The sequence below is a fragment of the Chiloscyllium plagiosum genome, unplaced genomic scaffold (assembly GCF_037043375.1).
Source record: "Chiloscyllium plagiosum isolate Xiang-an unplaced genomic scaffold, Cpla_swu_hap1 HiC_scaffold_2, whole genome shotgun sequence".
In the NCBI taxonomy this organism is placed as follows: domain Eukaryota; kingdom Metazoa; phylum Chordata; class Chondrichthyes; order Orectolobiformes; family Hemiscylliidae; genus Chiloscyllium; species Chiloscyllium plagiosum.
The window spans coordinates 123,228,798-123,256,568 of NW_028270140.1; the positions used below are offsets into that span (position 1 = coordinate 123,228,798).

The 27,771-nt window shown below is 38.3% G+C and overlaps 1 protein-coding gene across 3 annotated transcripts in view; it reads right to left on the reverse strand.

Annotated features, from left to right (window-relative positions):
- Positions 1–27,771, reverse strand: part of ap3b1a (adaptor related protein complex 3 subunit beta 1a) — a 315,493-nt gene that overhangs the window by 119,294 nt on the left and 168,428 nt on the right. For all 3 annotated transcript variants that reach the window (XM_088000361.1, XM_088000365.1, XM_088000372.1), the window contains 7 exons: positions 20,475–20,584; positions 18,044–18,220; positions 14,904–15,090; positions 9,795–9,925; positions 7,328–7,427; positions 6,461–6,575; positions 2,370–2,517 (listed from right to left, as the gene is read on the reverse strand). In XM_088000361.1, the coding sequence (XP_087856487.1) occupies positions 2,370–2,517; positions 6,461–6,575; positions 7,328–7,427; positions 9,795–9,925; positions 14,904–15,090; positions 18,044–18,220; positions 20,475–20,584 (968 nt within the window). The remainder of the gene's footprint in view (positions 1–2,369; positions 2,518–6,460; positions 6,576–7,327; positions 7,428–9,794; positions 9,926–14,903; positions 15,091–18,043; positions 18,221–20,474; positions 20,585–27,771) is intronic.

The following is a 27,771-nucleotide window of genomic DNA, read 5'->3' on the forward strand; positions in this document are numbered from 1 at the left end:
AGCCTGGTGTCGTATCTGTAATCACAGAAATATCTGTCAATGCACCTTATGATAGAATCCCCTACCTCAATCCCACTGCACACTCAGTCCCCAAAACCACAACCACACCATTCCCCAACCCCACAGGTAAGACACTGCTAGTGTCACTTTCCTCAAGAAACCATCTGCCCCACCAGTATCTAAAATGGAAAGAGGGATAGGCCCTGAGGGCCTTCTGTACTACTGACCTGATGTTTTAACTCCCTATAGTAATCAGATTCCCTTTCTTTCGCAGTGGTGTGACCACCATAAATCAGTGGATTATGCTATATATCCAGTTTTCTAATCAATTGGGATCTTGTCAGAATCAGGAGTGTTCTGGAAGATTATAACTAATCTGTCCACTGTTTTTATCACCTCCTTTTAAGTCCCTTGGAGCCAGCTTACAAGTTCTAGGGGATTTGCTAGATTAGTTTTCCTTGTACTTTTCTCAAGTGATATTACTCAGTTCCAACTTTACATGTGCCCCTGACTTTCTGATATTACTATTGGAATGTTTTTAATGTCATCTCAAAAAGAAAGTTCAAAGCCTCCACCATTTCCTGGTTTCTTCAGTCTGATGTTATTTTAGCTTCTCTCCTCCATTCTACATAATTTTGGAAGCTCAAATTCTGTTTTGCATACTTGTTGCTCAATTACTCTTGCATCCTATTTTCTCTTTCAATCTATTGCCTTTTTTGGTCATTCTTCACTGGTTTCTAAAACTTTCCTACTGGTGCAGCCTCCCACTAATCTTTGCAGCATTCTATGCCGTTGCTTTTAATTTGATGCCATACTTAATTTTCTTCGACAGCCAGGAATGTGGCATGTTTCCCAGTTTTTCTTTCCCAACACAGGTGTAATTGTTGTGTTTTGAAATCCTACTTTAAAAAGTCTGCCACTGCTTCTCTACTGTCTCCTCACCTACTATGCTGCCCACGACAGCCAGGTCTGTCTTCACACTTTTATAACAATCTTTATTTTAAATTAAAGATTTACTGCTGTCAAAACGGATGTGAAAGTCCACCATTGTAGATTTTCTAAATCAACCTGTTTAGACATGACACACCTCTAAAGAAGGCATGAGTCTTGAACCTGACCCTTCTTACCCAGAGGTAACAATATTACCAGACAGATATTGCACCTGACAGTCCTCCAATTCCACTTCAGCTTTCCTAGCTAACATCAGTTCTCAGAGTCACTTGACTTAAAATGTTAACTGATTTCTCTCCACGGATGCTGCCAGACCTGCTGAGCTTTTATTTTTGTTTCTGATTTACAGCATCCACAGTTCTTTCAGTTTTTATTTCCATCAATTCCATCATTGTATAATCTCTGCTGCCAAGAGAATCCTTTACTAGGAGAACATTGATCACATCTCAGTACAAATTACCAGGTTTAAAATGGCACATTATCCAGTTCCAAAATATGTGCCACAAATACATTCTATGGGTGAACATTCTTGCGGTGAATATTTACAATTTAACATACTCAAATCAACAAGAACAGAATCGTCCATTATTATTGCAACACCTTTCTTTCAAGCTGCTATGATTTATTGGTTTATACAGAGAAGACTTATGGAAATGAGAAAAATTTTAAAATAAAGAGGACAAAATGAAACTGATAGTGCAATTGATTGGATTAAATTTATTGAATTTAATTGAGAAATTTTAAATTTAGGTCTTCTTAGGTCAGGTTTTATGATCAAGGAGGATTTGTTTCTGCTCCGATTTGATGAGTTTGAGATATCTCATGCAGGCAGCAGGCTATACCAAATGAGGTGGGTGGTCCTTGAAGGGATGGGCTGTGGGACATAGGGCCTAAATTTAGTAGGCTTATTCTGAAAACCACAAATTCTTTAAATGTTTTAGCTGAGTCAGTCAGAGTCACTCTCACTGGAAATTGCACCTTGGACAATTACTCTCCCAAATTCTTCTAAAAACAAACAACACAGTTTACAAATTTGGATCATATTGTCTAGAAGGCTGTAAATGTTCCTGGTTATAACCAACAAGGAATCATTGTTAACCAAGCACAATGCCTGATCAATTCCTGCAGCTCCCTTCCTAACAGTATTGTGGCTGTCCCTGCACCCTAAGGACTTCAGGGATTCAAGAAAGCAGCTCACTGCCACTTTCTCTAAGGGAATCAGCAATGGGCAATAAATGCTGCTCTTTCTACATTTCTAGAGATATAAATTAATTTTGTCCAAAAGGAAAGCATTAAACATAGATGTTGCTTTGTGACTTAGTCAAATTTCATCAACATATGCAGCAATCACTTCTATCACATTTTTAAAAATAAGCCATGTCTACTTGAGCAATAAGGTGAAGCTTATTTCAAGTTACCTTTTGTGTCACCGTGTTTTCTGGGTCGGAGTCATTCTCAGATTCAGAATTGTCTTCAGAAGAACTATCCTCTGACTCAGAGGAAGTTGCAGAATTCAGCTTTTTGGATTTAGTTTTGGTCTTGTTATTTTCAGAGTTACTGTATTCACTGAAGATGAAAACATTGTAAAGTTGAAAACAACCAGACAATTTTTGTCTTTTTTTCCCCAACGAGCACAGAACAGATGCTTTTTTTCTTTAAAGGGAAAGATTTAGATTTACTTCAAATGATTCATTTCTGCATCAACATTCTTGGAACATTTGATTATGTGCTACAATTTTAAGCACAAAGCTACAAATTTACCTCATGCTTTTCGAGTAACTTACTTTTATTTATTTCAACGTGGACAAACAGCAATTCAGTCATAACAGTCGAAAACATTAATCAGTAAATTGCAAAGTTTCAAGATTATGATCCGCCCCAAGAGTGTGAAGGATGATAGATTACATGAGTCTACACAGTAACTTCAGTGCCTAAATTTAGGGTTACTATAAGTGAAATTAAAAATTAGAAAACATTTTATGGAATAACGATAATTTAGAAAGCCCTACAACACTTTTGATATTGAGGGCAATTAAAATATTCCTTAAAACATAGGAATTTTAAAGGCTGGTGAGGCAGTATCAACAAATTAGCATTAAACCAGCATTGTAAGAATCAATATCAACTTGAAATATGAACCATCTACTCACTCTCGAGTTGCTGACCAAATGACTCAACACGACTACTTTGCTTATTATTAGATTTCTGGTGCAGATGTATGGAGTTCTTAAATTACAGTTTCATATTACGCCAATTGGTTCACTGTGTACAAAATTCCAACCACAGATTTGATCAGTTGAACGTAACATTCTATTTAAGTTGCATGCAACATTTTCCAAGTAGAATAACTAATAAATGCTTTGGTGTTAACTACAATATTGTCTTTCCATGTCAATGTGTGAATTGAATATTGGATAAATTTCATTGCAGATATTATTGTAATTCTTCCTGAATAGGTTTTCACTGATCCACCTCAAAATCTGTCACCAATCCGAAAGAAGCCTCTGACCAACACACCTCTGCACCAATTTAACATACATGTGGGAACATTAATGCAGACATGGATCATCAATGAAAAGCCAAAGGGTACAAATGCATTCTTACCCGTCTTGTTGATCATCCTTGACTACCAGATTATTAATGCATTTAAATGAGAGCAGATAAAACACTTGGTGCCTACTTGTGTGGGTACACAGACAAGAGAAGCTTTGCCAATTATTGGTGCAGAGGAAAGGAGACAATACATTGAAGTGCGATCAAATATCAGTCAGAAGCTCTCCCTGGTAAATACTGTGAGACAACACAACCCACAATAAAACTCTACCAGATTCCGTTGGGGAAATCTGAAAACACTGTCAGCTTTTGAACACCAGAAGAAAATATATAATTTTCAAATTTTGGATTCACTAAGGTGGAAAATTGCTACATTTCCTCTGCCCTTTTGAGGATTAATGGATGTTTACCTTACTACAGATAATTTCCAATGCTAATCTAATGAACAGAATTTATTGGAACCAGCTTTTTAACTTTTGCAGAAATGAAAAGCCAGTATTAATTTAAACCAGAGATTTCATTTGTTCCAAACAAGAAAAACAATATAAATCACTTTTAAAATCATTAAATCCTGACTTAAATTAATAAAGTTATAATTAGGGCATTATGCTGTATTTGTTATGAAGTGGCAGGGCGAACTGCCTTAATTACTGTCTATAATAAAAAGAGCAGAGTGCGTGCTATACCCCAATCAGTGCTGTCAGCTACAAAAAAGCCAAGCTGCACACTCATCAACAGCATCAGCAGCAAACTACGCATGAAAGGGCAACCATCTCTGCAATCACCGACAGGCAAGAGTGTAAACTGTCAAATAAGATTCTGGATTTTCAAATTAGTAATATGCACTTTTTATCATGTGAAACAATGACATAATAAAATGTCATCAGTATAATCAGAGAAACAGCAAATTCACACTAATAGAACAAAGATTAAATTATAGCATAAATTTCAATTCTAATTGCAGCAAAACTGTCTTACACTTAAGATGCTGCCTTCTGTTAAGATGAAACCCCATTCATGGTTCAAACACCCAGCCTCACTGTCTTAATCCATACATTACTTTTGTAACCAGGTGTTAGCTCTTAGGCTGATAACTCAAATTTAACAGCACTTCTTTTGTAACTACAAACCAAGCAGGTCGAATAAGGCAAACAGTTTTGCATCTCTTTACACCATCTTCTCATGTTTAAGATTCTGAATCATAAAAAAATGAAAATTCTAAATCAAATGTATCTTTATAATCTGGCTTACCATTTGACAGCCATTAATTAACATTAAATGCCTTATTTTCAGGGTGCAATCAGTACTGATTTTTATCAGCACTGCCCCAACATAAAACATGCCACCAAACAAACAGTCATGACAAAAAACACCTCAGGACTTCAAACCAGTTTTAATACAAGTTGTTGAGAAGCTGATCACAAACTGATATTAATGATGGGGTAAGTTTGTACAAGTTATTATAACATTTAGATACAGGGCTTATCTGTTACAGTTTCTAAAGAGGCTACTTGACAGACCTATCGTGACTATGACGCTGGCCACAGAATATACCAATAATGGAGTCCCAAACTAATCATGTCAAACAATCTCTGACTATAGACCTAGATACAAGAAAATAAAACTCTGACAAAGACGGAGTACCAATTCTCTAGATTTCATGAGTAAAAATCCCTTATTTCTGATAAGCATGCTATATAATTCCACGAACATGCCATGTCTCAAATTCCTCTCATACTGCAGCAAGCATGAAAATTTGGGAGAAGATTTGTAGCTCGGGTGCTCGTCGTTGTGGTTCTGTTCGCCGAGCTGGGAATTTGTCTTGCAAACGTTTCGTCCCCCGTCTAGGTGACATCCTCAGTGCTTGGGAGCCTCCTGTGAAGCGCTTCTGTGATGTTTCCTCCAGCATTTATAGTGGCCTGTCTCTGCCGCTTCCAGTTGTCAGTTCCAGCTGTCTGCTGTAGTGGCCGGTATATTGGGTCCAGGTCGATGTGTTTGTTGATCGAATCTGTGGATGAGTGCCATGCCTCTAGGAATTCCCTGGCTGTTCTCTGTTTGGCTTGTCCTATAATGGTAGTGTTGTCCCAGTCGAATTCATGTTGCTTGTCATCTGCGTGTGTGGCTACTAAGGATAGCTGGTCGTGTCGTTTCGTGGCTAGTTGGTGATCATGGATGCGGATCGTTAGCTGTCTTCCTGTTTGTCCTATGTACTGTTTTGTGCAGTCCTTGCATGGGATTTTGTACACTACATTGGTTTTGCTCATGCTGGGTATTGGGTCCTTCGTTCTGGTGAGAACGAGACGAAGGACCCGATACCCAATATGAGCAAAACCAATGTAGTGTACAAAATCCCATGCAAGGACTGCACAAAACACTACATAGGACAAACAGAAAGACAGCTAACGATCCGTATCCATGAACACCAACTAGCCACGACCAGCTCCCCTTGGTAGCCACACACGCAGATGACAAGCAACATGAATTCGACTGGGACAACACTACATTATAGGGCAAGCCAAACAGAGAACAGCCAGGGAATTTTTAGAGGCATGGCACTCTTCCACAAACTCCATCAACAAACACATCGACCTGGACCCAATATACCGGCCACTACAGCGGACAGCTGGAACTGACATCCGGAAGCGGCAGAAACAGGCCACTATAAATGCCGGAGGAAACATCACAGAAGCGCTTCACAGGAGGCTCCCAAACACTGAGGATGTCACCTAGACAGGGGACGAAACGTTTGCAAGACAAAATTCCCAGCTCGGCGAACAGAACCACAACAGCAAGCATGAAGTTTTAAAATTGCCTTTGATGAAATTAACATCTGCTTCCCCCATTCCTTTCAGAGATTTAGTAGCTCACTGAAATCTTAGCTTAGTTTTGTTTCTACCCAGCTTTAAGCACAGGCCCGTCAACTAACTCTGGAACAATTTTAGGATGTTACATTTACCTTTCTTCATTCTGTTCCTCTTTTTCCGAGTCACTATCACTTGACTCTTCACTTGAACTCGAACTGCTGTCTTCATTCTTGCTGTCACTTTCACTCTCACTACTAGATTCACTACCTGAGATTGAATGGTAAGAGGTTGAATTCATTTTACTTCAAATTTTTGACTAAGTTCACCATTGTGTCAATTAAATGGTTTGGAACCAATCAGAATAAAATTAAAGGTTGTTTTGAAAAAGTTGACTACAATAATAAATTCAATTATTCAGAAGCTACCCAAACAAATGAATATCAAGAGAAAGAGGTCAACATCAGAGGGCTTCATAGAATGGTTATCATGCCACTATTTGAAAATATTTTAAAATAGCTTGCACTTAAATTGCTTTACCATGGTATAGTTTAAAAAAAGAATAATTTGCTTACTAAAACTGGACTTAAACTCACTATGATGCTCAATTATGTTGTAACGTTGACTAAATTAGAGTTGGACACAAGATGGTTCAGGATCAAAGATCCAAATACAACTCAACATCACAACTATTTAGTCAAAGCCAATGTAACAGTCTGTTTTACTTATTGTGTTCTCAAGTTTGTTATGAGATTATTTTAATATTTTATTCGATCAGCTGTTCACACCACTGAAAAAGAAAAGGTGAGAACTGCTATGGTCAAATATGGGCACTGCCTGACTGTGACAAATATGGACATTTGTTTTCAATTATAAACTCAAAGATTCAAACAAAAAACAGATCCAAAGCAATGACCCAAGATAGGAGAGTCCACATGTCATGAATGAATCAAGAGTCACACAAGTGTGGGAAGAAATTTGCTTGCATCATAATTCTCCAATCTGACCCAGCGTACACTCACTTTGGCTGGAGTCTTCCTGCTCCTCAGAATCAGAGTAAAACTTTCCATCCAAGTTATCTTTCTTGCCTTTTAATTTACCTACTGGTGTAGCCAGCTTAACCTGTCAGCAAAAACAAATAGTTGAGACTTAAAACAACTTTAAACAAAAAGATATCCAAAAGATAACAATGGAAGAATTTAAAATGACCAAGAGTCAGAGAAAGGAAAATATATAATCATCGAATCCCTATACAGTGTGGAAGGAGGCCATGTGGCCCATCAAGTTTGCACTCATCCTCCAAAGAGCATCCCACCCAGACCCAGACCCCCACCATATCCCATAACCCCTGCATCTACAATGGTTAATCCACCTAGCCACATCCCTGAATATGACAAAAGGTTTGCATGGCCAATCTACCTAACGGGGACATCTTTGGACTATGGGTCAAAACCACACAGATAAGGGGAGCACGTGCAAATGCCACAGACAGAGAGTCACCTGAGGCTGGAATCAAACCCAGGACACCGGTGCAATGCTAATCACCTTATCGCCCTTAAATGGGAAAATAGGAGGGTAACAGAAGGTGTGATGGTACAAAACCTGAAGGGGTGGTAGATCGACAGGAGGAGGAGAGAAAGGGGATAAAAAGAAAAACTGGCACATGTTTTCTGTATCCCTAATTGTTATCCAGCAACTTCTAGATGTAAATAAATTTGGACATTAGATGTGGGAGGCTCAAACTCTTGATTTCAATAGCCTGACACACACACACAACTAGTCTTGTAATAATGGTGACTTCAGTGAAGCCTGATGATTGACACGTCAGCAAGGGTTAAGGTCCTAGAGTATTAAAGATGAGAAAATGGATTACAAAAATTGGTTTTAGAGTTGTCTATGAGCCAATCCTTCTAAAAACTTAAGACTGCATGTCATTTACAAAATCGACCAGCACTTCATATAATGTGCAAGGCATTATTCCACTTCTAGTCCCCACAGCCAAGAAACAAAAAGTGCATAGAAGAGAAAGAGAGAACTTTGTTAAGCCGCAATGAGCACATACACAAAAAATGTTGGAGTTGAGAAATTTTGAACAAAGCACTTCTTGTGAAACAAAGACCCAATGTTTTCTGGGCTTTTAGACATGCAATAAAAATAAATGAGACAAAACATCAGACTGAATGGTCAAGAGGCATATGGTCAACTTTGCTTTTACTAGTTCTATTATGTGCTTAATCCGGGTGAATATAATTAATGCAACTCTTAGATTATTACTGTAGACACCAGTACCAAACCAACATTGGCCCTACAACAGATTTATTGGATAATGACTAAAGCAACTCAAAGAATACTCAACAAAAATTATCTTTTGACTCATATCCAAAGTTGTACATACGTTATGCAATAACAATTTACAGGAGATTGAAAACATCGGACTTATGAACAGTCTGAATAGTTTCATTAAATTATCAAATACTATTTTGGGCTACACTCTTCCAACTTTAATTCCTCTGAACTGAATCATAGCTGCATATTGCAAGCTTTGGTGGTGTTACTGCTTGGAGAGAGGGGTGAATAGGTAAGAGGGACTGATTTTGGAAAATGCTGTAGGAATTAACATGTATGAGAAACTTGATTTCCTGTTAGATATCGATAGGCTCAGTTAAGGTTTACTAATGTGTGTTTAGGCATTTACATTAGTGGTCCTTTATGGCAGCATTTATGACTGGACAGTTAAAAGAAATAATTTTGCTTATAGCAATCTTATGGTGGGCGGCACGGTGGCACAGTGGTTAGCACTGCTGCCTCACAGCGCCAGAGACCTGGGTTCAATTCCCGACTCAGGCGACTGACTGTGTGGAGTCTGTACGTTCTCCCCGTGTCTGCGTGGGTTTCCTCCGGGTGCTCCGGTTTCCTCCCACAGTCCAAAGATGTGCAGACTAGGTGAATTGGCCATGCTAAATTGCCTGTAGTGTTAGGTAAAGAGGTAAATGTAGGGGAATGGGTGGGTTGCGATTCGGCGGGTCGGTGTGGACTTGTTGGGCCGAAGGGCCTGTTTCCATATTGTAAATAATCTAATCTAATCAATCGCCACCTCAAAATAATTCAAGAATTTTGTAGTGATATGGAACATATTACAAGAACTGCAGATTGCTACATGTTACAAGAACATTTGACAATATGTCATTCAAATTATAGGCCATAAATTAAAAGTTTCAATACACATACACACATTGAAACAAAATTATTTTTAGAAAATTAAACTTAAATTCTACAAAGTAAAGCATCTGACTGGTTTGTATGCTCGTTTTCAGTTCATGGTCTTCAAATAAAACAGCTACTCAGTCTGATAAGCAAGCCATGGTATTACGATATTAAGTATGGTAATAAAGTAAAGAACATTTTCTATTCTAAACCATTTCTTTGCCTTCCTCTCGCTTACTTAAAAAAACTGGGCCAAAAACCATTGATTAAAATAAAATTTCATACTGGTTGAATGACTTCCACATTTCGGACTGAAGGGTCAGGAGCACTCTCCGGCCACTCTGGAAGCTCGAGATACCCATTTGCTTTAGTATTAAGTGTATGCGATAACGTGCTCAGTTGGAAACGATCCCTATCTGTCGAATAAGAAAATAGGAAAAAAAAGTGGACTTTATATCACAGAGTCTTAATCAGCACCAATGATAATTGGGAGTGAATTATCTCAAATGTCACAGCATAAATAAAAACTGGAGATGATTCTTCATAGGTCAGGAAACTGATTTCAGACCATAGATTACAATAATCTCACCCATAATGGTCAATAAAAAAGCTAATCATTCAGTGTATTTGGAGGTGTTGCAGTGAAATGCAGCTCCTCTAAAAATTACTTTAGTGTGAATATTAAGAATGACAGCAGAGTTAAACAATTCGTATACATGTCTTGCTACAAAACTCATTCAGAATTTTAATACTGTTTTGCTACCAAGTGAACGGTTTTCAGTTTTCCTTCTGCAGTTAACAGCAATACAAATGGAAACACATTAATGCCAAAATACTACTTTCCAATAGTTAAGTTTTAAATATAGATACAAAATAAATTTCAAGAACTAAAGACCAATATTCTCAAATACAGAATCCTTTTAATTTGAAAAGAGGGCAAAGACAAAACTACATTAAGATGTCCCAAACCCAGAGGTTGCTCATATTGTCACACAAGACAACAATAAGATAACAATTAAAGATCAGAAATAGTGGATTTCTTAAGACATCACATAACACAAATTGGAGCATATGCCATCAGATAGCATATAACATACAATCTATGATTAGGTTCATTGATTTACTGTGATTCAAAGTCAAATTGTATTATTACAAAGTACTGTAGCAGTGAGAGATATTTCCACTTTAATTTCATAATTATGTGCGTAATTGGGCGGAAATTGTAAATCCATGGTGTTAATTACATTTAAATATTAACTCAGCCATGTTGCCTAAGACAGAGAAGAGGAAGACAGCAAATATGTTTCAGTAAGATGGACTACAGGAACTGCAAGTAGTTGTACTTGGGAGTGGGGTTGGTGTGTTGGGAAGCCGGTCCTTAACCAAAGAAAATTTTGAGAGAGAAATTGATGAGCAGAAACTTGAGGATTTTGGTGGAATGAGGACTACTACTATATATCTTCATGCTGCTTTTACATTTGAATATATTTGGGGCAAAAAAATAGTCCGATAGACGAGTAATAAATTTCTTAAAGAGTTATTTCACTAGCTCCAAGAGTGAAGTGAAATTCATAGCTTCAGAATCAATTTGTATCAATGTGCCTTCACATAACTACTTCATCTTTGAAGCCGACAGAAAACATGAAAAGTCACTTATTTAATCAGGCATATTTAGTTTGCTTGTTTCGTGTTCTTATTTGTAAGAATATATATTAATGGACATAAGAAATTGAAACAATGCTGAAATACTTTAGAGCCAAGTCTATGCCATATTTCTTTCTCTCAGAAATGGCTGAGGTATGAGAAACGTGCACCCATGCAAAACCAGCTGGAGGTTTTTCGAAGAAATGCCAAATTGTTCCAGTGAACTAGAGAAGCTGTTCTCACTTGTGAAGACACTGTTCAAATCCAGATACCATCTAGGAGAATGGCAGCAGATCCAAGGGAATACCACCATTTTCAAGTTCCCCTTTCACCCACACATCTTCCCAATTTTGAACAATAGCCACCAGCGATATTCATAGACGAGTAAACAACATCCCATGTAAGTCTTAATGTAGAGAAACTGTCAGTCAGTGTTAGCTGACATTAAGAAATTGCACTCATTAATAAGGCTCATCTGGGTTTTATTTTTAAAATCAAATCATAATGATTGCAAAACAACTTCAGATTTTGAAAAACTATATTTGCAGAATCTCAAATATTTTATGCTTTTTAAAAAAAAATCTTTTCCTTAATATATTTCAGCTTCTACCTTAACCCCATGTCCCAAATCATTACTTCGCTTTCTGAAAAATATTAAAAAATCTTACTTCCGGGATTGCTCGGTGAGTAGCCTTCAACATGATTGATTACTGACTGACAACATCACTGTGACAGAGTCAGGGATACCCTACAGCAGATGCCAAAATGGAACTACCATTGGAAAAGGTGAAATTCACAGCAGGGAATTGCTAGAATTTTGTGGTAGCAGAATGTACTATTTCTTTGCTACTATGGGGGAGAATCTAGGTCCAGAGGGCGTAATCTCAGACTAAGGGATTATTTATTAGAGAGATTATTTTCTTCTTGGAGGTTAGTGAATCTGTGAAATTCCTTATTGCAGTGGAGTCTCAGTCATTAAATATACTCAAAGCAGAGAGTGACAGACAATCGATGGTCATGGGGGTAAAGCAGGAGAGTGGAGTTGAGGATTATCAAATAAACCATAATCTCATTGAATAATGGAACAGACTTGGATGGGCCAAATGGCCTATATTGCCCCTACATTTTATGCTTACATGTGGGTGGCACGGTGGCACAGTGGTTAGCACTACTGCCTCACAGCGCCAGAGACCCGGGTTCAATTCCCGCATCAGGAAACTGAATGTGTGGAGTTTGCACGTTCTCCCCGTGTCTGCGTGGGTTTCCTCCGGGTGCTCCGGTTTCCTCCCACAGTCCAAAGATGTGCAGATCAGGTGAATTGGCCATGCTAAATTGCCCGTAGTGTTAGGTAAGGGGTACATGTAGGGGTATGGGTGGGTTGCGCTTCGGCGGGGCGGTGTGGACTTGTTGGGCCGAAGGGCCTGTTTCCACACTGTAAGTAATCTAATCTAATCTAATCTACAACAAAAGAAGAGCCATTAAAGTTGCATAAAATTTAGGAAATGATGTCACATGACACTTAAATCAGGCACTCTGCACCATAATTTCCTCATGGGAGATGTTCCTCACTGTAAATATTGAACATCTAATAATTTGTTGATGTTAATGCAGGTTTAACAAAGATTTCGAGTCATTGTGACTGCCACTTATACCATTGCAGAATAGCTCTGTTGGACTGTTAAGCAGACATGATAATTGAAGTTTACTATTCAAATCAAGAAATAATAGGGTTGCTCCCTTTAGATCCAATCCTTATTATTTAGTGGCACAATTCTGACACGGTTTAAACTCAGTGGTGCAACTCAGTGGGCTTTTTTTGCCTTCAACTACCATTCTAATTTTTAAAATATCATTGTTGAAATTGCGTGTGGGTGTTAGTTACCATGACATACCCATTTACACAACTAAAATTCAAAGGACAAGTCAGAAATAGCACTCTGTTTATTGACACCTTAAGCAACTGAAGTGAAAGTCTGTGGTTGCTATGTTGTTTACAGAACATCAACAGGACAGTGGGTGTATTACTGCTCTATCTAAATAATTAACTACACAGATATAAAAGGAGTTCAAATGTTTCAGCTATTTATAATTTGAAATTGCATTTTAATCTGTCCATTAATTCAACTTTCAAGCATCCTATTAAATAATGCCTCCTAACCAACATAATACCACAATAAAATAAATTTTTACTTTGATCATTGGGAAGCCACAGCTATTCTCACTGGTACAACCCCTTCATTGGAAAATTGGGGTGTGATGTATTGTTTTTGAATTGGAGACAGCTGGAGCCAACATCACATTGCAACAAACTTCAGGTTGACATCTTAAGTTTCACAATTCAAATGGTGGTGGTGGTGGTGGGGGTGGAGGAGGAGAAGAGAAACGAGGAGATGGGCAAATGCAACCTGAATAATGAAAACAAAATGATAAGGAAATGGAGATATAATATTAGATTCACTAATTTCACATCCTGAGGATTTTGTTCAAGTTGCATAGAGCTCAGAATTAGGAGTCCCAGGTTCAAGTTTCACCCACTCCAGAGGAACTCTGCACAGGTTGATTGAAAAATATCCAAAGTTGTATAGTGGTTTAACTATTTTGCATCACAGCTCCACATGTTTGAAAATAAATCATTTTGAATCTAGAAGGCTCACTAAGGAGGGTAACAATGTTGTACCCTGGTGCCAAATAAAAAAGCAATGACTTGTTAAGCTATTCACCAGCCACAGAGGTGAGATACTGAAAATAAATTCAAATCAAAAGCTCCCAGATAGAAGAGGACAAGGTAACAAACATATAAAATTACAAAATGAAAAAAATTAAGACATCAGTATTCCTTCGAAGAGAGGATACATAACAGCTATAATTAGGTGTCAGATAGAGTGGTTTAAGAAACATCTCATTTTACGTGAATTGGTAGAATCTGGAAACTGTTACATGGGCTACAGAGGTTTGTTCACAAAACCACTTTTTTCCTCTTTGCTCTTTCATGAGACGAGAACATAATCAGCACGGCCAGCAATTTTCTGTCCAACCCTAACTGCCCTTGAAAGGGTTAGAAATGGCAGATAATAGTTAATCACATTGCAGTTGGTCTGAAGTCACATGTACGCCGGAACAGGCAAGGACAAAAGATTGCCTTCCCTGAAAAAAGGTCATTAGTGAACCAGATGAGTTTTCACAACGGATGACAGAATCAAGACTTGCTTTCAATTTGAATTTTAATAAAAAGGTTTTACTCATGGAACTTAACTTCGTCCAACTGATATGGTGGGAGGCGGACCCATATCTCCAACCTTGGCCTCTGTCACCATCTCTTCAGAGTAATAATCTTTAAATACCCCACGTGAAAGTACACTTGACATTTACTTTTTCTTTAGAAAAATAATAAGGTTCTTGCATCTCTGACATCTGAATCCTGCATGTGATTTATCTTTAAGCATCTTGGTGGCTATGCTCCTGATCTCACTGTGGTAATTCGCACATTGCAACTGTTAAGTATGCAAATAAATGGAAATCTGAATAAAATAGCTAATATGAGACGTATACAAAAATATTAAATTGGCTTAATCATGCGGTCTACCACAGTCAAATAGCTGCCAGCATTACTCAAGCGAAAACAGAAACCTTTTGTATTTCATTGTATAATCTACTCCAGAATAGAGTTGGAAGGAGTCTCCCCACTATATTGGGGTAACAATCCCATATACAAAACCTTAGTTTGAAATAAAATGATTTACTATGAAATACCTTTAAATGGAGATTCGAGGACTGGTGCTGGCTTTTGAACAAGGAATATTTTCTTGGCATACTTGCTTAAAGCACCGCTCTTCTCATTTGGAACAATCAGCTGCTTGATAAATCTTGTACGATCTCTAATGTCATAGTTCTGATCATACTTGGCTACATTTAATATGTACTGCATAAGCAATTTTGTCTGTTGGCAAAAAACAAGAAAATAATACACGTTATTTATGATTATTGATAACTCTGAATAAACATATTCAGAGTTGTAATAAAAATGAATGGTCATGACCAACGAATGTGGCTCCCTTGGGAATATGCATTCCAAAGGCAGCAAATGAAATTTTAGCTAAGACACATGTCCTCATCTGTGCTGAGTAGGTGAATGCTGAATCCTGAGAAGAAGCCAGGCGCTAGATTATTAAACCGCTGAAGTGGAAAGAAAGGCATCATTAAAAAATAATCATAAATGGCAAAGCTGGTGAAGAGTCTACGTGAGGATAATGAATGTAGAAATACAACTAAAAACATAGCACTCAAAACTTAATCTGAAAAATATGCAAGACATCAACATATCAGATGATATTAGGCTCGGCACATTTCTACCAAAGAGGTTAGCTTTATGATGCAACACTGCCCCAAAGCATGTGCAGTGCCCAGAGCTCGAATGCACTTAGCTGCTGCTCACTGAATTATGAACCATTAACTAAGCCATATGAATCAGTGAACTGTATTATTGCAAATTATTTGCAATGTATTTCGCCATTTCTATCCCACGATAACTAGCTGATGCCCTCTACAACCAAGATAAGTGACTCCAGTGTCACAGTTTCAGTCAATGATTACCAGTATATCAGATAGAAAATAGTCTTATCATTCCATTCAGATTTCATCCTCTAATACTATTGTTTGTAACTACAAACAGGTTTACCAACAAACCTATTAGACATATTCTTGGTTTATTGCTAAAACATGGCTTTAATAATCTATGGTGAGTGTTTTTTCCAAGGGATCTTTTGTCACTTATTTCTGGTGACAGCAAAGGGTTAACATGAATAAACAAAATACAGAAGTGTCTAGATTTTGTCAAGATTTTCCAAGCAGACCCATTTACGCTTACACTAATGGTAGCAACTTTGATTGGAGTGGGTAAAATTCCAAATAAGCACTGCCAGATACGATTTCATAAAACAAGGTCTCCGTCATCCTCAATTTAAAATTACTAATGTACACGATTTGCTATCAATGACTCAAAGCACAGGGTATTAGCATTGGGGAATAAAATGCTTCCCTGTTAGTTTCAAATTAAACCACCTCAGATAAGGTACATTTTTCACATAGGATGGAGGGATGGAGGCTCCAAAGACCCCAGCATGCAAAAAAAAAATGCAACACAGTTTCCTGATCAATTCTAGTTTAATTAAAACTTGAAAGCAAGTGTCAGTTTTTGCGAATTCTGTTTTACTCAGGGACCTTATATCTACACAGCATTGTTTAACTTTTAGTACTTCAAACTCAAAAGTTATCATTTACAAATCATAATAGTAGGATTAGATCATTATTCAATTATGGAGCAAGAATCTGGAGGAGATGGCAGCATTGGTTTAATGTCATTTGATAAGTAATCCAGAGGCTGAAGCTATTGTTCTGGGTGCAAAGGTTCAAATTTCACCAAGGCAGCTCAAGGAAATAAAATTCAAGTATTAAGATCCGAAATTCAATTGAGTTTAAAAGGATTGGGGGAATTTAATTGAAACTTAACAGAATACTGAGAAGCTCGGATAGAAAGGTCGTGGAGAATAAGCTACTGTGCATAGGAGAGACTAGGGCCTGACAGCACAGCCTCACAGTGAAGGGATGACCTTGAGACCTGAGATGAAGAGAATTTCTTTAGCCAGGAGGCGATGATTTTGTGGAAGCCAAGTCATTGAGTGTCTTTAAGACAGAAATAGATAGGTCCAAAATTAGTGAGGGGATCAAGAGTTGCCAGTAGACAGGAGAATTAAGTTGTGAAAAATATCAGCCAGGTGCAGGAGCCAAACTGGCGGGCCAAGTGGCCTAACTCTATAAGGTCTTTTGAAAGATAGTCTCATTAACTGTGATGATGAACTTGCAACACTTGTTGCAAAAACTTATTTGGTTCACTAATACCCTCTCAGGGATGAAAATCTTCCATCCTTACCAGTCTGGCAACAGATGACTCCAGACCCACAGGAAAGGCAGTTGCCACTTAACTGTCCATTGAGATAGCCAAGAAGGTCACTTAGTTTAAGAGCAATAAATGCTGGCTTTGCCAGCAATGCCCACATCCCACAAAAGAACAAATTTTTAAAAAGTATATTTTATTAGAAGGAGAATATTTCAGTAGCAAATATTTGGCGTAGTAAGTCGAAAACTGGTTGAACCTCTTCAGTTGCACGTATTTCTTAGTGCTTGATCAAAGAATCCAGTCTAAGCAGATAATCTTGACATGAAAGAATTAATACCTGTAACAAGTGCTATAGTACGTGACATGTACTAAAGAAACTGGTTACCTTCCAAAATACTGATTTAGAATTACAAGCTCTAAATTCACAAAATGTCCAAAAACAGCAAACTGCTTGTTAAGCAATCTAAGGCTTATTTGCATTGCTTTATGCAAGTCATTCAGTAGTGAAATCTTTCTCTTTTGCTCTGTAGCTTGTGATTGGTCTTGTATCACATCACCACAAATGCCATGAGCTGAAACAATGGAAACAGAAAACAACACTCCACAAATCAAGTCCATTCTCTTCACAGATTAAATGCAGTAATAGAATCTCAGCAAATGTTTCAGGTATTTGCATGTGCCCATTCAAAATCATATACTGAGTGTAAAATAATTGCATAATCTCAAAGACTGAAAACAATTGGTTGAGGAAACCCACCTAGATCAAAAGTCTAATAATGCAATGCCTACCAGAGGCAAAAGAGATCAACTCAAACTTTACAATGAACAATCATACTGTATGCTTTTGTTCCCTTTAGCTATGAATAACTTTTAAGCAAATGACAAATTAATAGAGAAAAGCATATTCAAAATTTTAAAAATATCCAACAAATGCCAAGACAAAGCCTAAACTCTGGAAATGTCTGAAAATAAAGGCTATTCTTTACTGAGGTCTTACCTGTTTAGGATTTGTTAAACAGAGTTTAGCTCCCAGATTAAGAATTTGTAGTTTCACTATCTCCTCTTCAGTTGTAAAGCTCTTTGCCACTTTCCTCAGAACATCTGGTGCAATCTTTGGGACACGCTCACAGTATTCACCTATCAGCCAAAGGATGCTTGCTCGAGCCATGGGTACCTGGAGAAAGAGAAGAGGCAAGTTAAGTTTGCAAACCATATTAATGATTAAATGTTTCACTAAAACATTTTTCAATTTGGTCAGCATTAAGTTTAAATAGGATACAGCAATACAGAACTTTTTTGAAAAGGTTAGACATGTAATAATTAACTTGGAAAATATTGAGTTATGATGAGTCATAAAAATCACAATTTTCAAAATGAGTGCGAAACAGCCATCATAAAAAATGTCACTGGAATAACATTTCCCACAAGAAATGTTCAAGTATAAAAAGAAAAATAGAATACCTTAAAATAAAAACAAGAACACAAGTCCAAAGTGCGTACACAGCATTAACTAATTTTAAGAACAATTCAGATACCAGATGACCTGGACCAAGGTTAACAAAAATGAATGAACCATCTTGGCAGACTATATCATCCATTTGTACCAGATGTGGTGACCCAAGAAAAAACTTGTGGGTATCTGACTATCGCCAAAAGAGTAATTAGGAACAGTTGATTTTCTACCAGACTGAAAGCAAACATATCATTTTTGAAATGAATATGGATTCTGATGGCCAGTATTTATAGAATTCCACAAATTTTGAGGGCTGACGTTTCAGGCTGCATCCGACGAGCAGCAAAATTGACGTTTCGGGCAAAAGCCCTTCATCAGGAATAAAGGCAGAGAGCCTGAAGCATGGAGAGATAGCTAGAGGAGGGTGGGGGTGGGGAGAAAAAAAAACTTGCACATAGGCACACTCACACAAAATTCACAGATACTTATACACAGACACAAAAAAAACTTGCAAAAAAAGCAAGTGCTGTATATTCACATGTTAAGATAACACCGGGTAAGAAGGCACTAAACTGTATATTTGAAAGCAGAAAGTTCCAAAGGGAAGGATTAAATGAGTGTTCAAAACTGTGGAGATAAATTTCAAATGTGGGGAAGTGGGAAATCTGAAAAAGGCAAATCAAAATATTTTATGAACCACAGACTATGAACCCAGAAATTTGGATATCAATGTACACAAATGACTATAAAACATGTCCATTGGAAACAGCATTAAGAACAGCAATAGTCTTGATTTCAGTATAAAATGAGTTAAGAAAGATGAGAGAAACCCAAGTTTGCAAACAGTGCATTGTGAGATATAAAATGTTAAATGATGTAACTGAGTCAAACTCGTGATTTAATTATGCCAGGAAAATAGGACAAGGCATAAAATAATTTCCTTTGCAGATCAACTTTTACATTATGAGTTGTGTTTTCATTATTCCTCACATTTATCTCTCATTTAAAGATGGGAAGTATTTGTTAAGTGGGACAACACAGGAAAACTAATCACAGTATTATGAAATGTGATTGGGAGGTATAGTTGGAAAGTTAGAATCCAGGATGTTATGTACAGATGATCCAAATGACTGACTGATGTTTTAAGTAAATACATAGAACAGGTTATACCACTCACACGGGGCTAAGGTGAAGGGAATTAAATTTAGTAGATCATTTAATGCCATTAAAATGTCCTTGTCTTGTCGGCTGACATGTGTTAAAAAAAAGGTAAAAACAATGACTGCAGATGCTGGAAACCAGATTCTGGATCAGTGATGCTGGAAGAGCACAGCAATTCAGGCAGCATCCGACGAGCAGCAAAATTGACGTTTCGGGCAAAAGCCCTTCATCAGGAATAAAGGCAGAGACCCTGAAGCATGGAGAGATAAGCTAGAGGAGGGTGGGGGTGGGGAGAAAAAAAACTTGTGTAAAAAAAAACTTATCCTTAATCTTAGGGCCAACATATTTCCTTCTGGTTCCTGATAGGTATAATGTCTTGTCAGGTTTTTCATTTATAATCAATTAGAGTATCACAAAAGAATACAAAAAAAAAATCACATTTCCAACATTTGCACTTGTTCATTTTATTTTCAATCTGCATTTGCTTCAATGTCAATTAAACAATAGGATGAAAGGAATTGGGAACAGGAGATCCTCTCACCCTGTTACTCCACAAACCATATGTATTAAGCCAAAAATGTAAAATCAATAAACCATGAATAAAATCTGAAACCCTAACACCACCAGGATATACCATACATCTGAATTAATAGCATACGTTACAGTACATTGAAATTTGTTGAGATGATGATCAGGAAAGCATTTCAGATGTTTCACCAAGATGCACAAGTGGGACAATGCATTTAAATAATAGGCCCATGATAAAATATCAATTTTTAGCAGCTTTAGCACTTATGGTTTAATTTCTACTTACTGTAATATTCCCCAAAAGCTTGGCCATATGTTTGATGATTTCACTGTGCTGGGATGGTTGTGTCTGGAGTAGTTTCTTAATGACAACTACACTTTCTGCGACAACATTTTCTGAAAAATATGGAGTAATTTCTGACGTAAAACTCAGCTTTAATAAAATTAGCAACTTATTTACTACCCCACAGGACCTCCAGAGCTCCTCAGAATCCTTCACATTTTTGCTTAAGTGAAATGCAATTGTAATAGCAATATAACTGTAATTTCTAATTCAAAATGATAACATTTACTGCCACAACTTATTTCCCAAATATGTCTTGCAAATCTTAAGTCTTCATACTTGAGATTTAATCGAAAGATGGAAAGTTACTTTGCTAAAGGCATTAGCAAGGTTGGTCTTTGTATCTTCGATGTTTGTTGTGTCATGGTGTGAGAGAACATTGGTATCTGAAGGTCTGTTTAATTTTTGAACCACAATAAGTGAATAGTGCAGATTAATAATTCCATCAGTGAAAACAAAGGATTTGCAAAGCTTGACCTGCACCTTTGTACTTACTCTGCAACTAATATGCAGCGTAATAACTCCTCCAATCAATCACTTACCCATAGAAAACCTATGAGCTTTCATTCACGGGAGTTAGGTGTGGCTGACAGGCTAGCGTTTATTGCCCATCCCAAGTCACCGTTGAGATGATGAGTGTTGGTGAGTTGCCTTCTTGAACCATTGTAGGTAGATCCACAATGCCATTAGGGAGGGAGTTCAAGTGACGCTGAAGGAACAGGTTATATTTCCAAGTCATGATGGAGACTTTCTTTGAGGGGAACTTGCAGATGGTGGTGTTCCCATTTATTTACTGCCCTTGTCCTTCTAGGTGGTGTGTGTTGGAACATGCTGTCAAAGGAGTGTTAGTGAATTCCCGAATTGCATCTTGTACACACTGCCGCTATTGAGTGACAGCGGTACGGAATGTGAATGTTTGTGGATATGGCACCAATCTTTATTAGTGAGTTTTATTAGTTTATTATTTATTAGTGAGTGGTACCACACCTGAGAAAAACAGGAAATGATGTCACCTTAGGGAATGATGTCACCACAGAAAATCACACCACAAACTCTAGCAAACAAACAAATAGAAAGCAGGCTACACCACCAGTGCTTCATTCGGAGGCTCACTGAAGAGGTTACCTAGTATAGTGACGAAACATCTGAAAACAAACTCAGTGAGCAAATCTAAATTTAGGGTTCTTTCTCCTTGATGCTGTCAAATATGACAGCTGTTCAAGGTGCAGACATCCAGGCAAGTCAAGGATACATCTGACTAGAGCCTGGTCAATGGTTTTCGGGAACCATGTGGCAAATTACACACAGCATGACTCCTAGTCTCTGACTTGTTCTTGGGACAATAGCACAGGGCATAAAGGAGAAATGTAAGCCATTTGATTCACTGGCCATTCAATGGCTGATCTGATGATCCTTAATTCCACTTTCCTGCCTTTTCCCATAATTCTTAATTATTAATCTACCTCAACCTCGTTTATACTTAAAGACCTAGCCTCAACAACCCTCTGCAGTAAAGAATTCCACAAACTAACTATCTTGAGAAAAAAAAACTACAATTTTGACAAAGTTTCTGTTAATTCTTCTAAACTCCAATGAGTACACGCCCAACCAACTCACTTCTACTCCACACCTGGAATCAAACTAGCGAACCTTCTCTTGTCTGCCTCCAATGCCAGTATATCTTTTAGAGAAAGGGACTAAAACTTCCTGCCAACATGCACAATCTTACAGTTCCCCACATTATTTTTCATCTGTCAAGTTTTTGCGCATTCACTGATCTACATACATTTACTGATGTTGCCATCCTCACTACTTGCCTACCCACCTATTTTTGTCATCCAAAAACTTGGCACTAGTACATTCACTTTCCTCATCCAAGTCATCAATATACATTGTGAACAACGGTGGTCCCAGCACAGACCCCTTTGACACTCCACTGATTAAAGATTGCCATCCTGAAAATCCTGTATTTTCAACTCTGTACCCTCTATTAGTTAGCCATTAATGTTGTCATGCTTCTAGGAATTCCCTGGCTGTTCTTTGTTTGGCTTGCCCTATAATGGTAGTGTTGTCGCAGTCGAATTCATGTTACTTAGTAGCCACACGCGCAGACGACAAGCAACATGAATTCGACTGGGACAACACTACCATTATAGGGCAAGCCAAACAAAGAACAGCCAGGGAGTTCCTAGAAGCATGGCACTCATCCACAAACTCCATCAACAAACACATCGACCTGGACCCAATATACCGGCCACTACAGCGGACAGCTGAAACTGACAACCGGAAGCGGCAGGGACAGGCCACTATAAATGCTGGAGGAAACACCACAGAAGCGCTTCACAGGACGCTCCCATGCAATGAGGATGTCACCTCGACATGGGATGAAACATTTGCAACAAAAATTTCCAGCTCGGCGAACAGAACCACAACAACGAGCACCCGAGCTACAAATTTTCACCCAAACTTTAGCCATTAATCTAAGCATACTAAAAATACTATATACAGCAACTGAATCTTAAACATCTATTTTTGATACCTTACCGAATGTCTTTTTAGAAATCCAAATACAACTACTGGTTCACCTTTATTTATTTTGCTCATTATCTCCTCAAAGAACTGTAATTCGTTAGACATTATTTCCCATTCACGAAACCATGCTGACTCGGCTTAGTTTTATTACGTATTTCTAAATGTTCTGCTACTGCACATTTTGTAACAAGTTCTAACATTTCCCAATGACAGATGTTACATCAACAGGTAAAGAGTGGCTTTTTTTTGTCTCCTCTTTTGAATAAGGGAAGACACTACCAGTACATACATTTGAATTAATAGAGCACTACAGGAAGATCAGGGTACCATGTTGAGGAGAACCTATTGGCACAGAAGTTTTAACCAAGATTGGTTAGTGTATGACTAGTGAAGGTCATGTCACCCAACACGCATTTCAAGTGATGGTAAAGGTGTTCAGACACGATCACAGTCTCCAGGAAGACTAACATAGATAATTAAAGTTAACATTGATCAAAAATGCAGCTTGTGATTTTTTTGTTGACTATTTCAGTGTCTTGTATAGGGAGTCATGGGAAAGGTGGTGGTTAGGGTTTGGAGACAATATGCTCAAAACTTGATTAAAGAAATATCTACTCAAATAAGGAGACAATAAATTTATCATGAATCATCAAATGATAAACTGAGTGATGCCAACAGTTAATGGAGTATGACACTTCTATTCCAAGCTCTTGAAATAAGAGCAGGGAAGTCTTACTGCAACAGCACCAAGTTGCTTGAGAGACCACATCTAGAGTACAGACAGAAGCTTGGTCTCTTTGTTAAAGAAAGGATATTATTCCATTGGAGGCAGTCCAGTGAAGGTTCACTGGGATGATCCCTGGTGTGGAAGGATTGTACTATGGCTAAAGGCTAAACAGGTTGGGATGGCACTCATTGGAATTCAGAAGAATGAGGAGTGATCGAATTGAAATGTATCAGATTATGGAACTTGTCAGACGAAATGCTGAGGGGATGTTTCCCATCGAAAGAGTCTAGAACCAGAGGGTATAGTCTTAGATTTAAGACTGAAATGAGGAGGAATTTCTTCTGAGGGTTGAGTGTCTTGAGAAATCCTTGTCACAGAGAAGTGTGGGGGGTGGAGTCCTTGCATTTACTTAAAGTTGAGATAGATAGGTCCTTAAGCAATAGGGAAATCAAGGGCTACAGAGAAAATGCAGGAAAGTGGATACAAGGAGCGTCAGATCAGCCATCAGAATGAGCAGGCTTGAGGGGTCAAACAGCCTACTCCACTTCTATTGCATATGGTCTTATCTAGTCCATTAAGTCTGCAGTAGCTCCTTTGAGGGATAATGAATGATTCTCATTTCCTCCTCTTGATGCAAACTTTGAAATTGTCTTCTGTGTATTAAAGATCTAGATTTTTTTTTAAACTTGAAGAAAACCAAGGGACCCATTATCAATGCCCAGAAACTCCACTCGAAACCTTCCAGTCTGAAAAGCATTCATTTACCATTACCCAGTATCCTATCCCTCAGCCAATTGTTTCTGTATTACTGCGGTGCTTATTATTCCATGGCTGAAAACTTTTGTCAACTCTTCTGTAGCACAGTATGAAATGCCTTTTTTAAGTCCATGTACACAATATCAATGCCTTCCCCTCATCAACTGTTACCTCTTCAGAAAACTCCAGTCAGATAATTTGGTATGATTTTCCCTTTAAAAAGTCCACGATGACCTTTGTAAATCAATCCATCTTCTTCCATGTGACGATGCATTAAATCTGCTTTTTAAATGTCCTGAACTCCCAGAGATGCACCTTGAGGATCTCACTGGCCTTCTTGCCGAACTGATAGATGCCATCATGGACCTGGACAATTGTCTGTTCACCATCTCCCAACAATGCCCCGTTACCTCTTTGTGACTCCTTGACCCTAGAAAAGCAATGTATCTTTCTGAAGTCATGATTCTGGTAGCAGAAATGCATGTCTGTTCCATTAAAGAAACTCCTCAGTACTGCTCTTCCACTCTTTTTCCCCCACTCTTGTACATCTGAGTTATATGTGGTGCAACTGCCTTGGCTCAGACTGCATTCTTCTGAGCAACCATTGCCCTTACCAGTCTGCAAAGCAGAAACCAGTTTCATGAGCAAGATAACCTACATGGAGATCTCTGCATTTACCCATTTGGTGTTACACTGCAGCAACCATACTAAAATCTTGAACCTAATTAACCAACCAACTACTCTGCAAGTCTATCTCGTTTCTCCTGCCTTACATGATCTTATCATACTTGAATTCTTAGTACTGTAAATACCAGTTAAAAGCTAAAGATTTTCTTTTAGAAAATTCTGATAACTTATCATTCACCAAACTCATGACTTGAAATCTACATACGTAACTCAGTTAAGACATGGATAGAGATCTGGTAGATATCAAATTTATCAAGGTTACAATGAGGGACGCCAGTCAGAAGTCTATGGAATATTCAAGACCAGTGGCAAGGAATGCAGGCATGAGAGTTTCAGCAGCAAATGACCCAAGAAAGGAGCAAAGCCAAGCAGTGTTATGGAGATGAAAATACATGGTTTCAGTAACACAAACATTAAGTTGGAACTTCATCTTAAGATCAAATATGACAAATGTAAGACTATTAGAAGACAAAGGCTATTTTGATGATTTTGGAACTGGAGTTCGTAGAGATCTTGGAACAATTTTCAAACAAAAAGGTACTACACTTGATGTTGGTGAACAAGTTTCCAGTATTAGTTTCAGTCTACTCCCGAAGTCCCCAACATCACAGATGCCATCCTCAGTCAATTCGATTCACCCCATGACATCCAGTGCCTCCAACCATTTCTAAATAATGTAAAAGCCTTGGGACCTGACAACATTTCAGCAATATATCTGTAGACTTGTGCTCGAGAAACTGTTACACACTGAGCCATGCTGTTCCAGTACAGCTACAACACTGGCAACAATGTGGAAAACTGCCCAGTTGTGTCCTGTACACAAAAAAGGACAGATCCAACCTAGCCATATACTGCCCCAATGTACTCTGTATTGTCAGTAAAGCGATAGAACATATCAACAGTGCAATCAGCAAAAAAACCGTGCTCACTGGTGCCCTTCATGAGTTCTGCCAGGGCCACTCAGCTCCTGACCAAATTGCAGCCTTGGTTCAAACAGCAGCCTTGGACAAAAGAGTTGAATTCCAGCAGTGAGGCGAGGCAAGTTTAGAGTGACTACCCTTGACATCAAGGCTGCACTTGACCTGGTGTATCAAAACCCAAAGCTTGTGTCAATTGAAGCCAGGGGAAAACACTCCACTGGTTAGTCATATCTGGCACAAAGGAAGATGGCTGTAACTGCCCAGGAGATCTCTGCAGGAGCTCCTCAGGATGGTGTCCTAGGTCAAACTGTCTTCAACTATTTCATCAACGATGTGCGTCCATAAGGTTTGAATTGGGGATATTTGCCAATGATTGCACAACATTTTGCAATAGTTGAGACCTCAGATACTGAAGTAGTCCATTCAAGACAAGACGTGTACAACACCCAAGTTTAAGCTAAAATGTGCCAATTAACATCTGCACCACAGAACTGCTCGGCAACGAGCTTCACAAAGAAAGAATCTAACCATCTCCCCATGACATGTAATTTTAAGCCCCCGTTATCAACATCCCAGAGGTTGTCACCTTCCTCCACCAACAGGGCTTAGTAATAGTGGTAGAAACCATCCACAGAATGGACCACAGAAATTCACCAAAGATCTATAAGCAGCACTTTCCAAAACCACAACCACTTCTATCTAGAAAGGACTAGGGCAGTAAATACATGGGAACACCACCACCTGCAAGTTCCCCTCTAAGTCAGTCTCCATCCTGACTTATAAGTACATCGCAGTTCCTTCATGGTCACTTGGTCAAAATCCTGGAATTCCCCCTCAGGGCTTTTGGGTCAACCCACAGCAGGTGGACTGCAGTGGCCCAAAGAGGTAGCTCCCCACCACCTTCAGGGCAATTAAGGATGGGCAATAAATGCTAGCCCAGTCAGCAACACCCACTTCCCATGAAAGAACAAGAAATAAATTCTACTTAGGAGTACCTTCAAATACTCATCAGTTGTCTAGTTAAATACAGTTGCATTAATCGAAAGGCTCATGACAATACAGAGGGCTGAGCAGTTTGTTTCACAGGTACTTGTACCATTGAACCAATTCACAACAACGTATAAATGAGGAGGAGGAAAATGCAATAGTAAGGAAGGCTATTAGCTCTGAAGTGGAATCTGTGTGTGCAGAGATTAGAAACACTAGCAGTTTTCTCATCTTCAGTTCCTATCATTAAAGGGAAGCAAGGGCCTAGTGGCATTAATCCACTACGACTGTTAATCCAGACACCCAGTTAATATACAGGGGACTCAGGTTCAAATCCTGCTGTGGCAAATGGGTGAATTTGAATTCAATAACAAATCTCAAATTAAGAATCTAATGATGACCATGAAACTGCTGAAAATTGTCAGAATAATTAACATGATTCACTCATGTCATTTCAGAGAGAAAACTGCTGTCCTGACCTGGTCTGACCTACAAAGGATTCCAGACCCACAATGAAGTGGTCAACTCTGAACTGTTCTGGGGAATGAGGATTGGATAATAAATGCTGCCCTGGCTAGTGATGCCCACATCATCTCATGAATGAATTTAAAAATGCACGAGCAGAAGCATA